At 38.5% G+C, this 14,544-nt stretch overlaps 1 protein-coding gene across 16 annotated transcripts in view; it reads right to left on the bottom strand.

Annotated features, from left to right (window-relative positions):
• Positions 1-14,544, bottom strand: part of PLEKHA5 (pleckstrin homology domain containing A5) — a 240,472-nt gene that overhangs the window by 111,128 nt on the left and 114,800 nt on the right. For all 16 annotated transcript variants that reach the window (XM_089769630.1, XM_075897764.2, XM_089769580.1 and 13 more), the window contains 2 exons: positions 5,495-5,578; positions 4,282-4,393 (listed from right to left, as the gene is read on the bottom strand). In XM_089769630.1, the coding sequence (XP_089625756.1) occupies positions 4,282-4,393; positions 5,495-5,578 (196 nt within the window). The remainder of the gene's footprint in view (positions 1-4,281; positions 4,394-5,494; positions 5,579-14,544) is intronic.

Here is a 14,544-nt window from a genome sequence, read left to right as displayed (position 1 = left end):
GACTGAGCTGCTTCATTCTATCTGTTCCTTCCGCTGCTCCTGTATATAAGGTGTCTGCTCTTGAGGGGCGAAGGGGGGGAGGAGGAAGAGAGGAGAGCTCTGCTTGCCTAATACAGCAGCCAAGATTGGCTGTTCCCCAGAAGGTAGGAAAGAGGCGAAAAAAAGGTGCCCCAAGGTTTTCTCCCCCCCCCCCCCAAGCAGGGCTCAGCAACCGTTTCAGTTGTAGCTCAGCAACTCTTTTGGACCAAGCACATTTTAAACCACTGTGAAAAATATTGTAATACTTAAATACCACAACCCTAGTATGTGTCATCTTGTAGGTTAGTTTTTCCAAAGAACACAGAAGCAAAACTACTGCTTGAGTGTTTTAAAAAGCAACACTTGGAAACATCAGTAATGAATGGAAAGCTTATCCTAAGCCACCAATTTCTGCCAAATTTAATTTGTTTAAAAATAAGTTTCTAGTCTTTATGGCTGGTAAAATAACTTTCCAAATGTGAACCAATGCAGTGTTGCCTCCTTAATTTTGTAGGCAGTTCTAGTATTAATTATGCTTCATTCTTCTAAGCACTGGTCAAGAAATTGAGATGACTGGGTAGTATTGGTATTTGGGGAGACTGACAGCCACCACAGGCCCAAGGACAAAATGAGAGGGGCACACCCAGAAGAGGTGAGGCCAAAAGCAGTTAGCTCTTCGCATTGCTCAAACTATGGCACCCATTCCTCCTACTCCCCAAAGTGGTACTCTGGCACTCCAGCAACAATTTAAAGGGGCCCAGGGGTTCCAGGCCCCATGAGCTCCAGGCTCTTTTGTATGACTGGGCCCAGGCAAATTACCTTATTTGCACCCCCCACCCTGCCATCGGTAGACCTGCTGCTATTATTCAGAAGTCTGTGGGCAAAAATGAAGCTAATGAGGACCATGTCAGCTTCCCAACCTAGTATCTGCTAATGCTTTGGGAAAGAATGAAGAACTACAGAAGTAGACACTGGAGCCACAGAGATCATCCTAACACCTGTAACATTTTGCCTATGCAAGCACACAGTATGTTACTAAGCAATATTCCCTGTACATGTTATTAGGATTCCATCATATCCATTTCAAAAGCCTTTATAAAGATTTTAATAGCATCTTCAGAATACTTGGAGAATACCAACTTTGAAAGAGAGGTTGGAGGAAGTGTAGACTGGAAAAACCTTCCCTCAACACCACTTTTTAGCATCATGAGGCTATGGTGGGAGAATAGCAGACTCTGTCCACAAAATCTTCAGCAGATTTTGGTCTAGGTTGGAAAAGAAGTGAAAGCACATGTCCGTTCTAGAAATCAGGAAGTTGGACAGATAGCTTTGATTTACAATACACTTGCAGCTGACTGAAAAGATGGAGCCTTTAACAGCTGGAATGAATCTCCATTCTCTCTTTTATCAGTGTTTTATTTTATTTTTGGGTGGAGGAAGGAAAGGAGAAAAAGGAGGACTGGATATCTAATCAAGCCCTTTGCTGCTTGGTCTCACTCAGCTCACTTCATCTTTTTTATCAGCTTCTGAATAGAGGCTTTAGACACTAGTCAGCCTTTTTTGATCAAAACCTGAACACAAAACATTTATAAATGCTGTTATGCTAATTACGAACTATTTTATATTAATAAAAAGAGAAGCACTGTACTCTCAAAAGTCTGGAAACATTCCTTTGTCTCAGCTGAGCTGTTCCCAATATGAAATTCCTCATTATCTCCCCAACTAATTAGATAAAACCTTTAGCAATTCTCTTAAGTCCTTCCTGAAATTGTCTTAAGTTTACAATTTTAATAAATTGCCACTAATATTTTTGCTTGTCTTAGAAGTAACCAAATGCAGCCTTTCCCCTCTACTTCCCTAGTTTATGGAGAACCTAAATATTTTTCTCCCAACTATTTGCTCTCATGCATTAAAATAGTACTTTAATGACAGACACAGAAACTAGTGCTGGTAAGGTAGCCCTAACACCTAAAGTTCTCTATTCATAAAGGTAGAAATCCGAACTGATAACACAAAACTGCTCCTGGCTGGAACTAAAGTTCCTCACTAAATGCTGTCCCTGAAGGGCCACTTCTAAGCATAAGGAAATAACAGTTTTAAATACATTTAACCCATGAGCCCTCCAAAAATGCAATCAAAGAGGCTGATTACTGTCAAGTATAGTTTCTATGGTACAAACACTGAGACTAGACTATCGAAAATGGGCTGATAACGGTGTTCAAAGTATCAACTTGACTATCATTAACATCATAAGTAGTTAATTTAGTAACTGAAAAAAGATAATGAGCACAGCTTTTAGTGTAAAAGTCAGTCTGATTTCTCTAAAAAGTAGCCCAATAAATCCCATTTAATAAAGCAGGTCAGAATGTAGACCAATGCCCATAGTTAAATAGCCAGTGGCAATCTGCATTTCTTTCCAGTGTATTGTCAAATACAGTAAAGTTTATTTTAATTTGGTCAGTAAAAGCTCTAAATCAATTTCCTGACTACCTCCCAAATGAACACATTTCCCCTTTCCTGCATCCACATTTCATCCCACATAACTAACTCTAACACAGCCCTGTTGTAAGAATTGTGTATCAGCATCACTGATGCCGTCAGCAGAGTTGTGAGAAAAAAGATTTTATTGTGGATTTTTTAATGGCTGTCCCTGCAGGGGCTTAGCAACTATTATAAGGTCAAGTTTAACAGTAGCATTTTTTAAAAATATCAACCTTCTACTATTTTCTCAGCAACACTGTTAAATTGAGGCATTTTCTATAATCTGTAAGTCTTTCGTCAGTAGATAATGGTTTTAATGTAGGTCAACTTTTTGCCTGACTTATTCGACTGTATCTATTTAGAACAAAAGGTGCTGTAACAGCAGTCTCCAACTGCTCAAAATGTCTTATTTTATGGGCAATTGTGAAAAAAATTTTCACAGATAAAACCAACGGGGTTTCAAGCCAAACATGTTGAAATTAAAGAAACTGTTCAGTTAACAAAAATACTTCAAAGTACATACTATGATGCAATTCTGATTTGCGGGAGAAACACTTTGCTGGAGATAGGCTTTCAGTGTCTAATTCAATAGTATTTTGGGGGGACAGAGAATGTAAAAATATTCAAGAAGAAAGTTTAACTGTTGACTAGAAGACAAATGGCACTGCTCATCTCATCACAAACCTATTCACCTATCCTGGCAAAACTCAATGAAAAATTTCATTTTTGTAGTGAGTGTTCTCTAACTGAAAAAAAGAACAAAAAACCCAAACCTGTGGATTTTTACCACCTTCTATCCAAGGATCTCTAAAGCAGGGGTAGAGAACCTTTTTTGGGTCAGGGGCTGCTAACCCACAGAAAAATCAGTTAGGGGCCACACACAAGTGAACAGCCCCTGACTGAGAAGGAGAAAGACACTTCCCACATTCCCCTTGCACACCAGAGCCTAGTGGGATACAGGCTAGCAGATTGTGTGTGCTCCAGTCCCTCAATAAGTGCAGGCTCCCCAATTGTAGGCAAACTGGAGCCACATACGGCCCCCAGCCCTGAGGTTCCCCACCCCTGCCCTAAAGCCTTTTGCTTCATAACATCTTAGGGGCACGGAAGTATCACCTTCAAGAGGCATATATGGGGCAACTCAGGCACAGAACTGTTAAGTTGATTTACCCTCAGTCCCATAAGTAAAGAAAGGCCAGAAAATAGAACTGAAGCTTCCTCATTTCCAGTCCTCTGCTTTAACCACAAGAACAGACTTCAAAACAAAACAGACAACTTATGATTTCATGGGCTACTAAGCCTAGCTGCAATGAAATTCTAGTACTGGTGGTTGCCAGTTAAATGTAACCTTTGCCATATGGCCTGTTGGTCTGTTCCCATAACCACTTTAAAGGACTGCAACCACTCCAAAGGACTCTTAAGAGCTATAATTCCATACTCCTTCCATGAGGATATTGGGTCAAATCTTTCAAAATAGTGTAATTGTGCACATACACATCTTCGTGCCCATTCAAACACACATTTGCTCATATATAAAACAAAGATATCTAATACCAAAGACATTTTCAGAATGTGAAAGGAACAGAGCCAAGAAACCTGTGCCAAAAATTACAGCTTTAGTGATAAGTTATTTCAGACACCTCCAGCTTCCAAATGAAAACATTCAGGTCACCAAGTACCCTGATGCTTTTTTTAAAAAATGGAATATTAATTACAATGTCTCTTTAAATATAGGATTCTGTTCACTCGCTCAGACAGTAACTAAATAATCTTACAGTAACTTACTCTGCCGACAGGGCTCATTGGATGAACAGCATAATCTGATGTCAAATTATAGTTGGAAGCTTCACTTATTGGTCGTTCTTTCTTTTCTTCGGATGTCATAGTTGAAGCAGTCCTGAAAACAGAATATTCAATACAGTAGAATCTGTAGTGTGTGCAGAGTGCTATTAAAAAGTAACCCTAAAATGTTCTCTAATAGAGGTTGTGTCCTACTTTCCCAATTCTGAAGCATGCAACTCAGATTTCCCTGGGAAAATTATCTGCACCAACTATTTAAAAGGCCATTCAATTGTACAGAAAAGCCAAACGTAGTTCTTCTACACAAAATTCTTAAAGTTGTTTTTAAATTATTTTCAAATTCCTGAGTTTACCCAATAGTACAGCTAGTAAGAGAATGCTGCACATTAGTGAAAATATGAGATTATTTTTAATTACTTAAATTCAGTTTGGTAATTTCATGAGATATACAACCACTTCATAACCAAGGATCGTGAATTACTACTACTGCATACATATCTTTGATTCCTTTCAACCTTTAGGAGGGTCTAAAGAAATAATGTCATTTATGATTTATTCTCCAAGAATAATGAAACTGTCATCAACAAATCTATTACCCGCTTGCTCAAGAAGCTTCTTGACAGGACAACTTAGCAAATCAGAGTTAAATTAGAGCACAGAACACAGAGCCAGGACTGGTGGCTATAAACAAACTTTATGGGACTGCAGGAAACTTGGCCACATCCATGATAAGTGGACATATTGTTAATTAAAATCATGCTGGACCACAGATGTTGCTGGCTCAGAGAGTGCCGAACTACAGTGCCGAACTACAGAGCCGAACTACAGAGGTTCAACCTGTACTAGCCGCTACAAGAGATATGGAATGCCAACATATTTCACAGAAATTCAAATGGATCAAAAATGTACCTTTTGGATGATCGTACTAAAAATCTATTAGTTTACTCTGCACGCAAATTGTGTAGGGTGTCTGACGTGAACAGCTAAATAATGGCTATCCTATTTTAAATATATGAAGCCCCGTTTGGGTTAGTTTTTTTTTTTTCTTTTTTTGTTTTACTGTGCTTCTTTGGTCTTAGATTAGCAAAGTGCAGAAATATTAATTATATAATAAATTTCCAAATGAGTGGAACTCATTGTGAAATCTATGAATTAAGAATGCATATTTTTTACATTGTGCAAAACACATTTCACTTACTGTTCATTCACAACAAAAATACAGTTATCCTGGGATGGCTGTCCTGTTACTGGATGCTTGCAGGTCACTTTCCGTTCATTATGACTGTGGAGAAGAGAGATAAGACATTTATACATTTTTTATAAATGTATTTTGTCATTTTCTGTACAATTCTTTTGAGGAACTAGCATAAGGTCCAATTACAGGGAAAAACGAATGGATGGCTAATGAAGAGTACATTGTGATGTGTGGAACTTAACTCCTGGCAACTGCAAATGTAAAACATTTATGTGACTTTGAATATTGTGTCTTTAGCCACACATTACAGTTGAAAGAGTGCAAACAGTTTATATTTAAAATGGATGCTACTATTGTTTTATTCACAATGAGTGAAATCCTTATGGCAAACATGCTTTAACAATTTAGAGAGAAAAATAAAATATCTAAGCTTTTTCACATTGCTCTAGAGATCATAGAGCTAATGATACCTCATCTAGAACTTGGCATTTTTCATTTAAAACTGCCAAGTAAAACGGCATAATATTCACAAAGATGGAAAATATTATGAACTTGTAAGAGCCAAAAAAAAAAAAAAAAAAAAAAAAATACTACACCCCAAAACAGATTGCGGCTACATAAATGCACAAGATAAAATATATTTTATTTTAAATTAATCAAGCACAAGCAAATTAGATTTCATGGTCATATTATCCTGAATATTGTTTATGGCATTATAATGAATGAAAGTATCTTAAGTGTTAGTTAAGCACAATAAATTCATGCAACAAGAGAATATATTAAAATCAATGTTTCTGTAATGATGTCCTAAATTCTTCTCATCACAGTGAGCAAGACATAGGACTTTATAATGTTAGGCACAAAATTAAAGACAGTTCAAAATTAAATCAACTTTTTTCTCTCTAAATTAAGAATAGGATTTAAACCTGGGATAATCTGGGATAGTGAAACAGTGAGTATATCTACAATAGTACAAATGCACTTTTCATGAGCTATTCAACAGAACCTGTACCCCAAGATCCTTCATGTAATTTAATAACAGGAGGCAGAAATTAACAAGGGACAAGAGACAAAATGTATGCCTTTACTTTACATTTGAAAAGAAACTGAGTCAGTGAGACAGACACATACAGGAAGTCCATTCAAAATAGCAGGAATTCCATAAGACAAGGTTCTTCCACCAGCAGTACCAAGATTTTATGGAAGACAGACAGAGAACGGTCAATGCCAAACAAGTGGGAGGAGGGGGGAAGTTGTAACCTTTCAAAGTAGGTTGATTTTGAACGATACCATGAGCATATAAAAAGTATCAGTACACCTGTTTCGGCTATACAAAAAAGTGCTCTATGCCCAGAACTGCATCCGTTTCATATACATTGTACATGTGATTCCAAGGCAACTACACCAGGTTCTGGGAGTAGAAAAATGGAGATGTGCTAGGATGTTTTATCCTCACAAGTACTTCCTCGTTTTGAAGCACTTGGAAGAGGGAAAAGTGATGATCAGGAATAGTCAACACGGATTCACCAAAGGCAAGTCATGCCTGACCAACCTGATTAGCTTCTATGATGAGGTAACTGGCTCTGTGGACATGGGGAAGTAGGCAGATATGATATAACTTTACTTTAGCAAAGTTTTTGTGATACGGTCTGCCACAATACTCTTCTTGCCAGCAAGTTAAGGAATAAATGGACTGTGAGGTGGCTGGAAAGCTGGCTAGATTGTTAGGTTCAACAGGTAGTGATCAACAATTCGGTGGCTGGCTGGCAGTCAGTTTCAAGCGGAGTGCCCCAAGGATCTGTTCTAGGGTCTTTTTTTTCCCCAACATCTTTATTAATGATCTGGATGGGGGGGTGGATTGCACACTAAGCTAGGGGAGAGGTAGATATGTTGGAGGGTAGGGATAGGAGCCAGAGTGACAGACAAATAGGAGGATTAGGCCAAAAGAAATCTGATGAGGTTCAACAAGAAGTGCAGAGTCCTGTACTTGGGACAGAAGAATCCCAAGCACTGTTACAGGCTGGTGACCGACTTGGCTAAGTAGCAGTACTGCAGAAAACAACCTGGGGATTACAGTGGATGAGAAGCTTGATATGAGTCAACAGTGTGTCCTTGTAGCCAAGAAGGCAAATGGCATATTAGAGTGCATTAGGAGGAGTATTTCTAACAGATCTAGAGAAGTTATTATTCCCTTTTATTCAGCATTGGTGAGGCCACATGGGGAGTATTGCATCCGGTTCTGGGCCCCCACTACAGAAAGGATGTGGACGCATTGGAAAGGGTCCAGTGGAGCGCAACTAAAATGATTAGGGGGCTAGAGCACATGACTTACGAGAAGAGGCTGAGGGATCTGGGCTTATTTAGTCTGCAGAAGAGAAGAGTGAGGGGGATTTGAAAGCTGCCTTTAACTTCCTGAAGGGAGGTTCCAAAGGGGATGGAGAGAGGCTGTTATCCATAGTGACGGATGGCAGAACAAGGAGCAATCGTCTCAAGTTACAGTGGGGGAAGTCTAGGTTGGATATTAGGAAAAACTATTTCACTAGGAAGATGGTGAATTACTGGAATGGGTTACCTAGAGAGGTGGCAGAATCTCCATCCCTAGAGGTTTTTAAGCCAGGGCTTGACAAAGCCCTGACGGGGATGATTCAGTAATGGTTGGTCCTGCTTTGGGCAGGGTATTGGACTTGATGACCTCCTGAGATGTCTTCTAGCACTAGGATTCTATGGTTCTAATAACTAGACCATTCCTGAGAGAAATCTTAACATATTCCTGGCTGATGCTTATATTAAATCACTTTGCAATTTCACTGTCATGCCCTAGTCAAGTTTCCTTACACACAAATATACAGTAAAAGAATTAAAACTTCTTTCAAGTGCAAGCAACATTGGATATAAAAGGTGAACTACGGATGTTAAATTTCAATTAATAGAGTAGCTGATGCAATTTTCATCAATTTAGACAACAGTCAGTGACCAAATAGAGTCCATGCTAAGTCTTCACAAGCAAAGTATTTTGTGTAATTCATTATGATATGCAGGTAACTAAAACAACCCAAGGAAAATTAAGCCAATATTTTTCTCAATATTTCTCCATATTCATTTTCCAGTTTCCACAATTCCAAAATTGTACTTCAAAATTACAGTGTTGCATCAGTGTTGCATCAAAATTACAGTGTTGCGTGTTTGTACTTGTATTGTGTGGTAAGGATTGTATTACACTGGGTTTAAAAAGAGAAGCCAAGATATTTTAACTCATTTGTTCCTTTTGTGGAGGCAGAAATATAGTATGCTTGTAATATATTCTCTCAAACGTCTCTCAAAATGGAGGTTCAAAATTCTGTTCTTGGTTACACTAGTATAAACAGTGTAATAGCACTTTGGAATTGACCCTATCTGGAATTGGGAGTGCTCACAAATGCAGTCATATGTAGAGCCTAAGGCAAAAATCAAACCTTTTATTAGTATTCATGAACAGTTCCCCTAACTCAATACACACAACTGACTGTGATATATGTAATTAGGGCAATGATACTCAGACTGAGGCTCGAGAGTCACAGTGGTCATTTAATGTGCCTCTTGCAGCACATATTAAAACACAACTATTAACCAATCAGGATGCTTTTACTCTATTATTAACCAATTGTAGCTGATACAATATTTGGTCGATCATTTTGCTATAAGAATAATATATCTATCAAAGGAAACCATTCACACTGCCACGGCTCTTTTGGATAATGTTGATCGATAATTTGGCTTCTGAAACACTGGGGTCTTCAGAACTCCAGAAGCAGATGCAGCTGGCTGAGAAAATTCTGTTCTCAGTTGCATGGGGTAACAACTTAATTCACTATACTTTAGTTTCATGTGATTTTGGAAAACAAGAGTTCAATTTTTTTCCATCTCAACTGTACAGGATCCCGTACTACCTTGGGAAGAGCCAACAAAATCCATTTGTTTTCCACATGGAAAGCCCATATCAACATCTTTCAGGGTGGCAGCTTCAGTACAGATACATTTCAAATTGTACTCATGTTGTTGCTCTCTAGCCTCTGCTTCTCCCCCCCCCCCCCCCAGAATTCTTTCAGAGGAATTGTTCCATTTACAAGATGTGGTACAAGATAACCATTATACACTTTCACATGACACCGTCCTCTCTCCAGACATGCTTGCTGACATGTCAATCTACTCTAAGCCCTGGTTTACACTATAAACATATCAGTGGAACTATGTAGCTCTCGGCTGTCAATTTATATGGAAACATAAAACAAACTAACGGATGTAACAAAAGATCCCATTATAAGGTATTCAGATTGTTCGAAAGCCCTTCACATCAAACTAAGCTGTTACATATAGAGCACTGCACATATAAAAAATATGTATCCATATGCACATCTATATCCGCCAAAACTGAGCCATGAATATCCATATCTGAAGATGCAGAAACCTGCAGATATAAAGTGGACAGCTGCGAATTTGCAGAGCTTTAGATAAAGTTTGTATCCGCATCCATATCTGCAAAAATGAGCTTCAGATATCCACATCTACATCCACAGATGCAGATACCCATCGATATAAAGCAGATATCTGTGGATTTGCAGGGCTCACATACATTTCAATCATAATATCTAATCAATGCAATATATCTTATAGCAAATACTTTGCAATATTAATTCTCTTTCTGAAACTTATAACCTAACACACAACATACAGAGCTCAATGTTATTGACATAGCAACTGCCTCTCCAGGAGATCAAGTGCCTACCCTCATGGGAGAAGCTTTCCCATCAGCACTGGGAGTATTTAACTATGATTATAGCTAGACTAGAGGCTTCTTTCGGAAGTACCTTTTTTTGGAAGAGATCTTCCAAAAAAACTTCTTCTGAACGAGAGCGCCCACACACTAAAGCGCATCAAAAAAGCAATCTGCTTTTTCAAAAGACAGCATCCACACTGGACGCTATCTCGCATTTAAGCTGTGATTACTATGGACAGAGTGGCCACCAGAACACCTTTTTCCTCTTCTTTCGAAAGAACTCCCTCTTCCCCGTCCCCACACGCCTTTCTCCAAAAGAGCTCTTTTGGAAAAAGGCTTCTTCCTCATGGAAAGAAGATTACTAATGCCGGGAAAACCCTTCTGTTTTTTCAGAAGACTGCGACTGAAGTGCGGACGTAACTCAGGTATTGTTGGAAAAACAGACGTTTTTCCAACAAAACTCTGTAGTGTAGACATACCCTATGTGTTGCAGGGTGGTAAGTATAAACAAGCCCTAAGAATACTGAATCAATTTAATTGGGGAAGAGTGTAGGGCAAAGACACAAAATGAGACTAAGAGGCCTCAAAAAGTTTCTAACACACGACTCTGCTCTAAGAGCAAGTCTACACTACAGACTTAAATTGAGCTAATGTTCATACTAATACTAGGGATGTAAGCAACTAGTCGCTTCCCCATCCCTTGCTGCCTCTATCAGAGGCAGCAGGGGATAGGGGAAGCTGGTGCTGGGCGGGAACTGGCTTAAAAGTCGGTTCCCCCCAGAACCGTCTCCATGGGGGGCAGGAGAGTAGTGGGGACCGAGCACAAGCTGGGAATCAGTTGATTCCCAGTTTGTGCCCAATCTCACATGCTGCACCTCTGCTTTTTAAATTTATTAAGAGCCTCCCGGCTCTTAATACATTTAAAAGGCTGGAGTGCAGCAGGGGGCTCTGGCACAATTATTAATTATATTAATAATAAGCTGATTATTGCCCACCCCTGTATTATGTGAAGACAAACAGCCTAACAAATACTAAGAGGAAAGAATAAATGTTACAAAGCTTTGTGAATTACCAAGCTTTTGATATATTAACCAAATCCTTATTAAGCAAACATAATTCATGTGTCACATTTACTCAACAATATTCATTTTTTCCCTCATTTTTGAAGAAAAACAAAATTACATAGTTTCTGCCATCACCTACTTACATTTAAAAATTAAAAACAAATTCCAGAAAAAGTAATGAGGGAGATGCAGCTCTCCTCTTCTTTATAAAGGCACTACATTTCTGCACAGACATAAAAAACTGGAAACAAAAAGAGCAAGTCTGATCAAGCTCTGTTCTACTTCTGTACCAGTGTTTCATTTCTCAACTGGAAAAAAACATGTCAGCAACTTCTGCCCCATTTTTGCATTCCAGACTAAGAACTTCTTTTCATTTCTAACTGAAATAAATGCAGTAACTTATAGTTGTCTATTACAGAGTTATTTAAATTTGAAAATAATGTAAGTAAATGCAGCCCCTATGTCCAACTGTTAGCAAGGATGTGGTCTGTGGTTGTTCAATGCCTTCTATTTTACTAAAACTGTAATGCCACATTGCACAGTAAACAGCACATGCAAGCATTTTCCAGCCAGTACTCAAATGTCCATTTATTATGAACCTTTTTCCAATTAAAGGTTTTTGAACAATAAATTTGGGAACCATATTGCATGGCTGTATTGAAAAAAACAGATGAACATGAAAAGTTTTAATGTCAAGAATAAAAAAGACAATCCATGCTTTCAATTATATAAACAGTCACTCACTGTAAGCTGTGAAAAACATTAGCATTTGGAATTAGTTTCCCTTCACGCACCCACGTATTTTAGTACGTATACATACTTTTTTCCTCTCATTTGTTTGGCAGACAATGTCAAAACCTAATTTAGGGCTGTTGCTGTTACCACTCTTGATCTCATGAAAATATCTTTCCTAAGAATGAGGACCATTCTCCAGATACTTTTTACTTTTTTTAAAGATGGCAACTCAAAACTGTATTGCCAAGGCACAAAAAGCTTGTATCCCTCTTGCTGATGTCCAGTTGCCCTATTTCACTTGTATGGTATAGCTCATTGTTCTCAGATTCTTTCACTGTCCTTAATATTTATTCTCAAAGATTGCACTAGATGAAAGCATGATTGCTTCAGCTGTATGCAGTAGTTTTGAAATTGAAAGCTTTCCTTTCTACAAGACCTTTCTTAATCAAAAAGCCAATTCAAACCTCCTGAAAGTATGGAGCTTAATTTAAATAGAAAATGCCTGCTACTAACTTGATGTGATTAATACATTCTTTTGAAATATTCACCCAACATGTATTTTAAATTATCAAGTGTCAGTGTAACATGGCCTTGAATGCCTACTTTATAGCAGACGTTCATAAGCTAGGGCGACACCCCAAACTGGTGGTATATTCCGTAGCAGAGGTTCACAACCCTTTTTCCTTTCTCATCTCCCCAACCATGCTGTAAAATCTACACAGCTCACTTGTGCAACAACTGTTTTTCTGTATATCCAGTAGATCAGGCATGTCCAAAGTCCGGCCCGCGGGCCAATTGCGGCCCGTGTTCCGGTTTAATACGGCCCCACAGGTAATTTGGCAATATCTATCTTTTATGGCCCCCAACGAATCCATATGTATTGAGATGAATACATTGTAAAATCTCAGTTAGTCAGTTGGTCTAAATCAGTTATAACTATATTTGGACACAACATGTATACTTGGTGTTATGTTCCTGTTCATATTTTTTTAACTTAAAAGTTGACAGATAACCTTTATTACCATAATATGTAATGTACTTTACAATGTTCCTGACATATATTTCAGCTTCCTGGATTTTTTTTTCATTTGGCCTTCAGATATGAAAGGCAGAGTGATTTAACACCTGTTTAGATTTGTCATCCATGTGATGAAATGAAAAGTATGCCGTTTGCAATAAACTTTGCATAAAATAGTTAATTTGCATTTAATTTTAATGGTTCAAAGAATGTCAGGCAAAATGGTCGGCCCTCACGCATGTTCACTTCATCAAATCTGGCCCCCTTTGAAAAAAGTTTGGACACCCCTGCAGTAGATAAAAAGCTGTATTAAATGCATTGCCATACAGTTAAAAACACAAACATAAAATATATATAAAAAGGACAACATAGGTACATTAAACTTTTTTTTTTTAAATTTACTCGGTATGGTACTTATTTTTGGTGCTAATCAACAATCCTGTCATGAAATTGGGGGTATCTTTGACAAACATGCATGTATGTCATGGTCAACATTCATCCTGACTAGGTATTTTGTTTTCATTGATATCAAGTCAGAAAATCCAGCTTTGCTTAAGTTGTAGTTGTCAATGGGCATCAAAACTTTCAGGACTACAGAAGCAGCAGTGATGTATTCATTGGAATACTTGGACCAAAATGTCTCCACAGCAGCTTTTCTTTGAACTTGGTTCTGAGGGAGCTGTCTGATGAAACACCAATGAGCTCTTCTAACAGTTTTAATAGGATCTGGGATGAATATTCTCCACTTGTATAGCAGTCTGCTCTATTGTGAGTTCGGGAACATAAGCATTACAGATGTACTGCTAGAGGAGGTTTAATTACATCAAAGTGAGTATTTCATTCCTGAAAGAAAGAGCTCAAACATGACAGTAGTGCCTCCCCTCCCCACAAACACTTGACCTCTTTGCAAAAGAGCTCCTCTATGTCAATGATGAGCAACATGTAGCCTCAGGGCTGCATGCATGTGTGGCGCACAAGACATTTTGTTTACTATTACCTACGCACAACATTGTCAGGTTCTGCTGGTTTTCAACCACAGTTTCTCCCCCACCCCCACTAGTATTACACAAGTGACATGTACTAAAAGCAAGGGCATGGAAAGTGAAGTGTGTGCTGATCACATACAACATTGTGAGAGCCATGTGCTTCCTCTGAGTTCAAATTGCTGCTATGGTTCAACTGGCATACTGTACAAATTCAAGGTAAGAAAGTGTAGTAAGCGGAGCTACTCTATCACGGGAGAAAGTCTTGTTTACGACAATCTTGTGTCCCACTGAAATGGAGGGCCACTTATGCAGCCCACTCACTAACCTTGGTTGCCCCCACTGCTCTATGCCTTTATTCCACAGATAAGGAACATAGGCAAGTAAATAGGACATTGTCAAAATGTCCATGGAACCATCTAATTGTACACAAAATCATTGTCACGCAGTCAATCAATATACTGAGAAACTGTCTGACATAGAAATGATCCGTTGTTTAA

The sequence above is a fragment of the Pelodiscus sinensis genome, chromosome 1 (assembly GCF_052426305.1).
Source record: "Pelodiscus sinensis isolate ZL-2025 chromosome 1, ASM5242630v1, whole genome shotgun sequence".
Lineage (NCBI taxonomy): Eukaryota > Metazoa > Chordata > Testudines > Trionychidae > Pelodiscus > Pelodiscus sinensis.
Note: the sequence above shows the minus strand (reverse complement) of the source record. Positions and strands in the feature narration are given on the sequence as shown.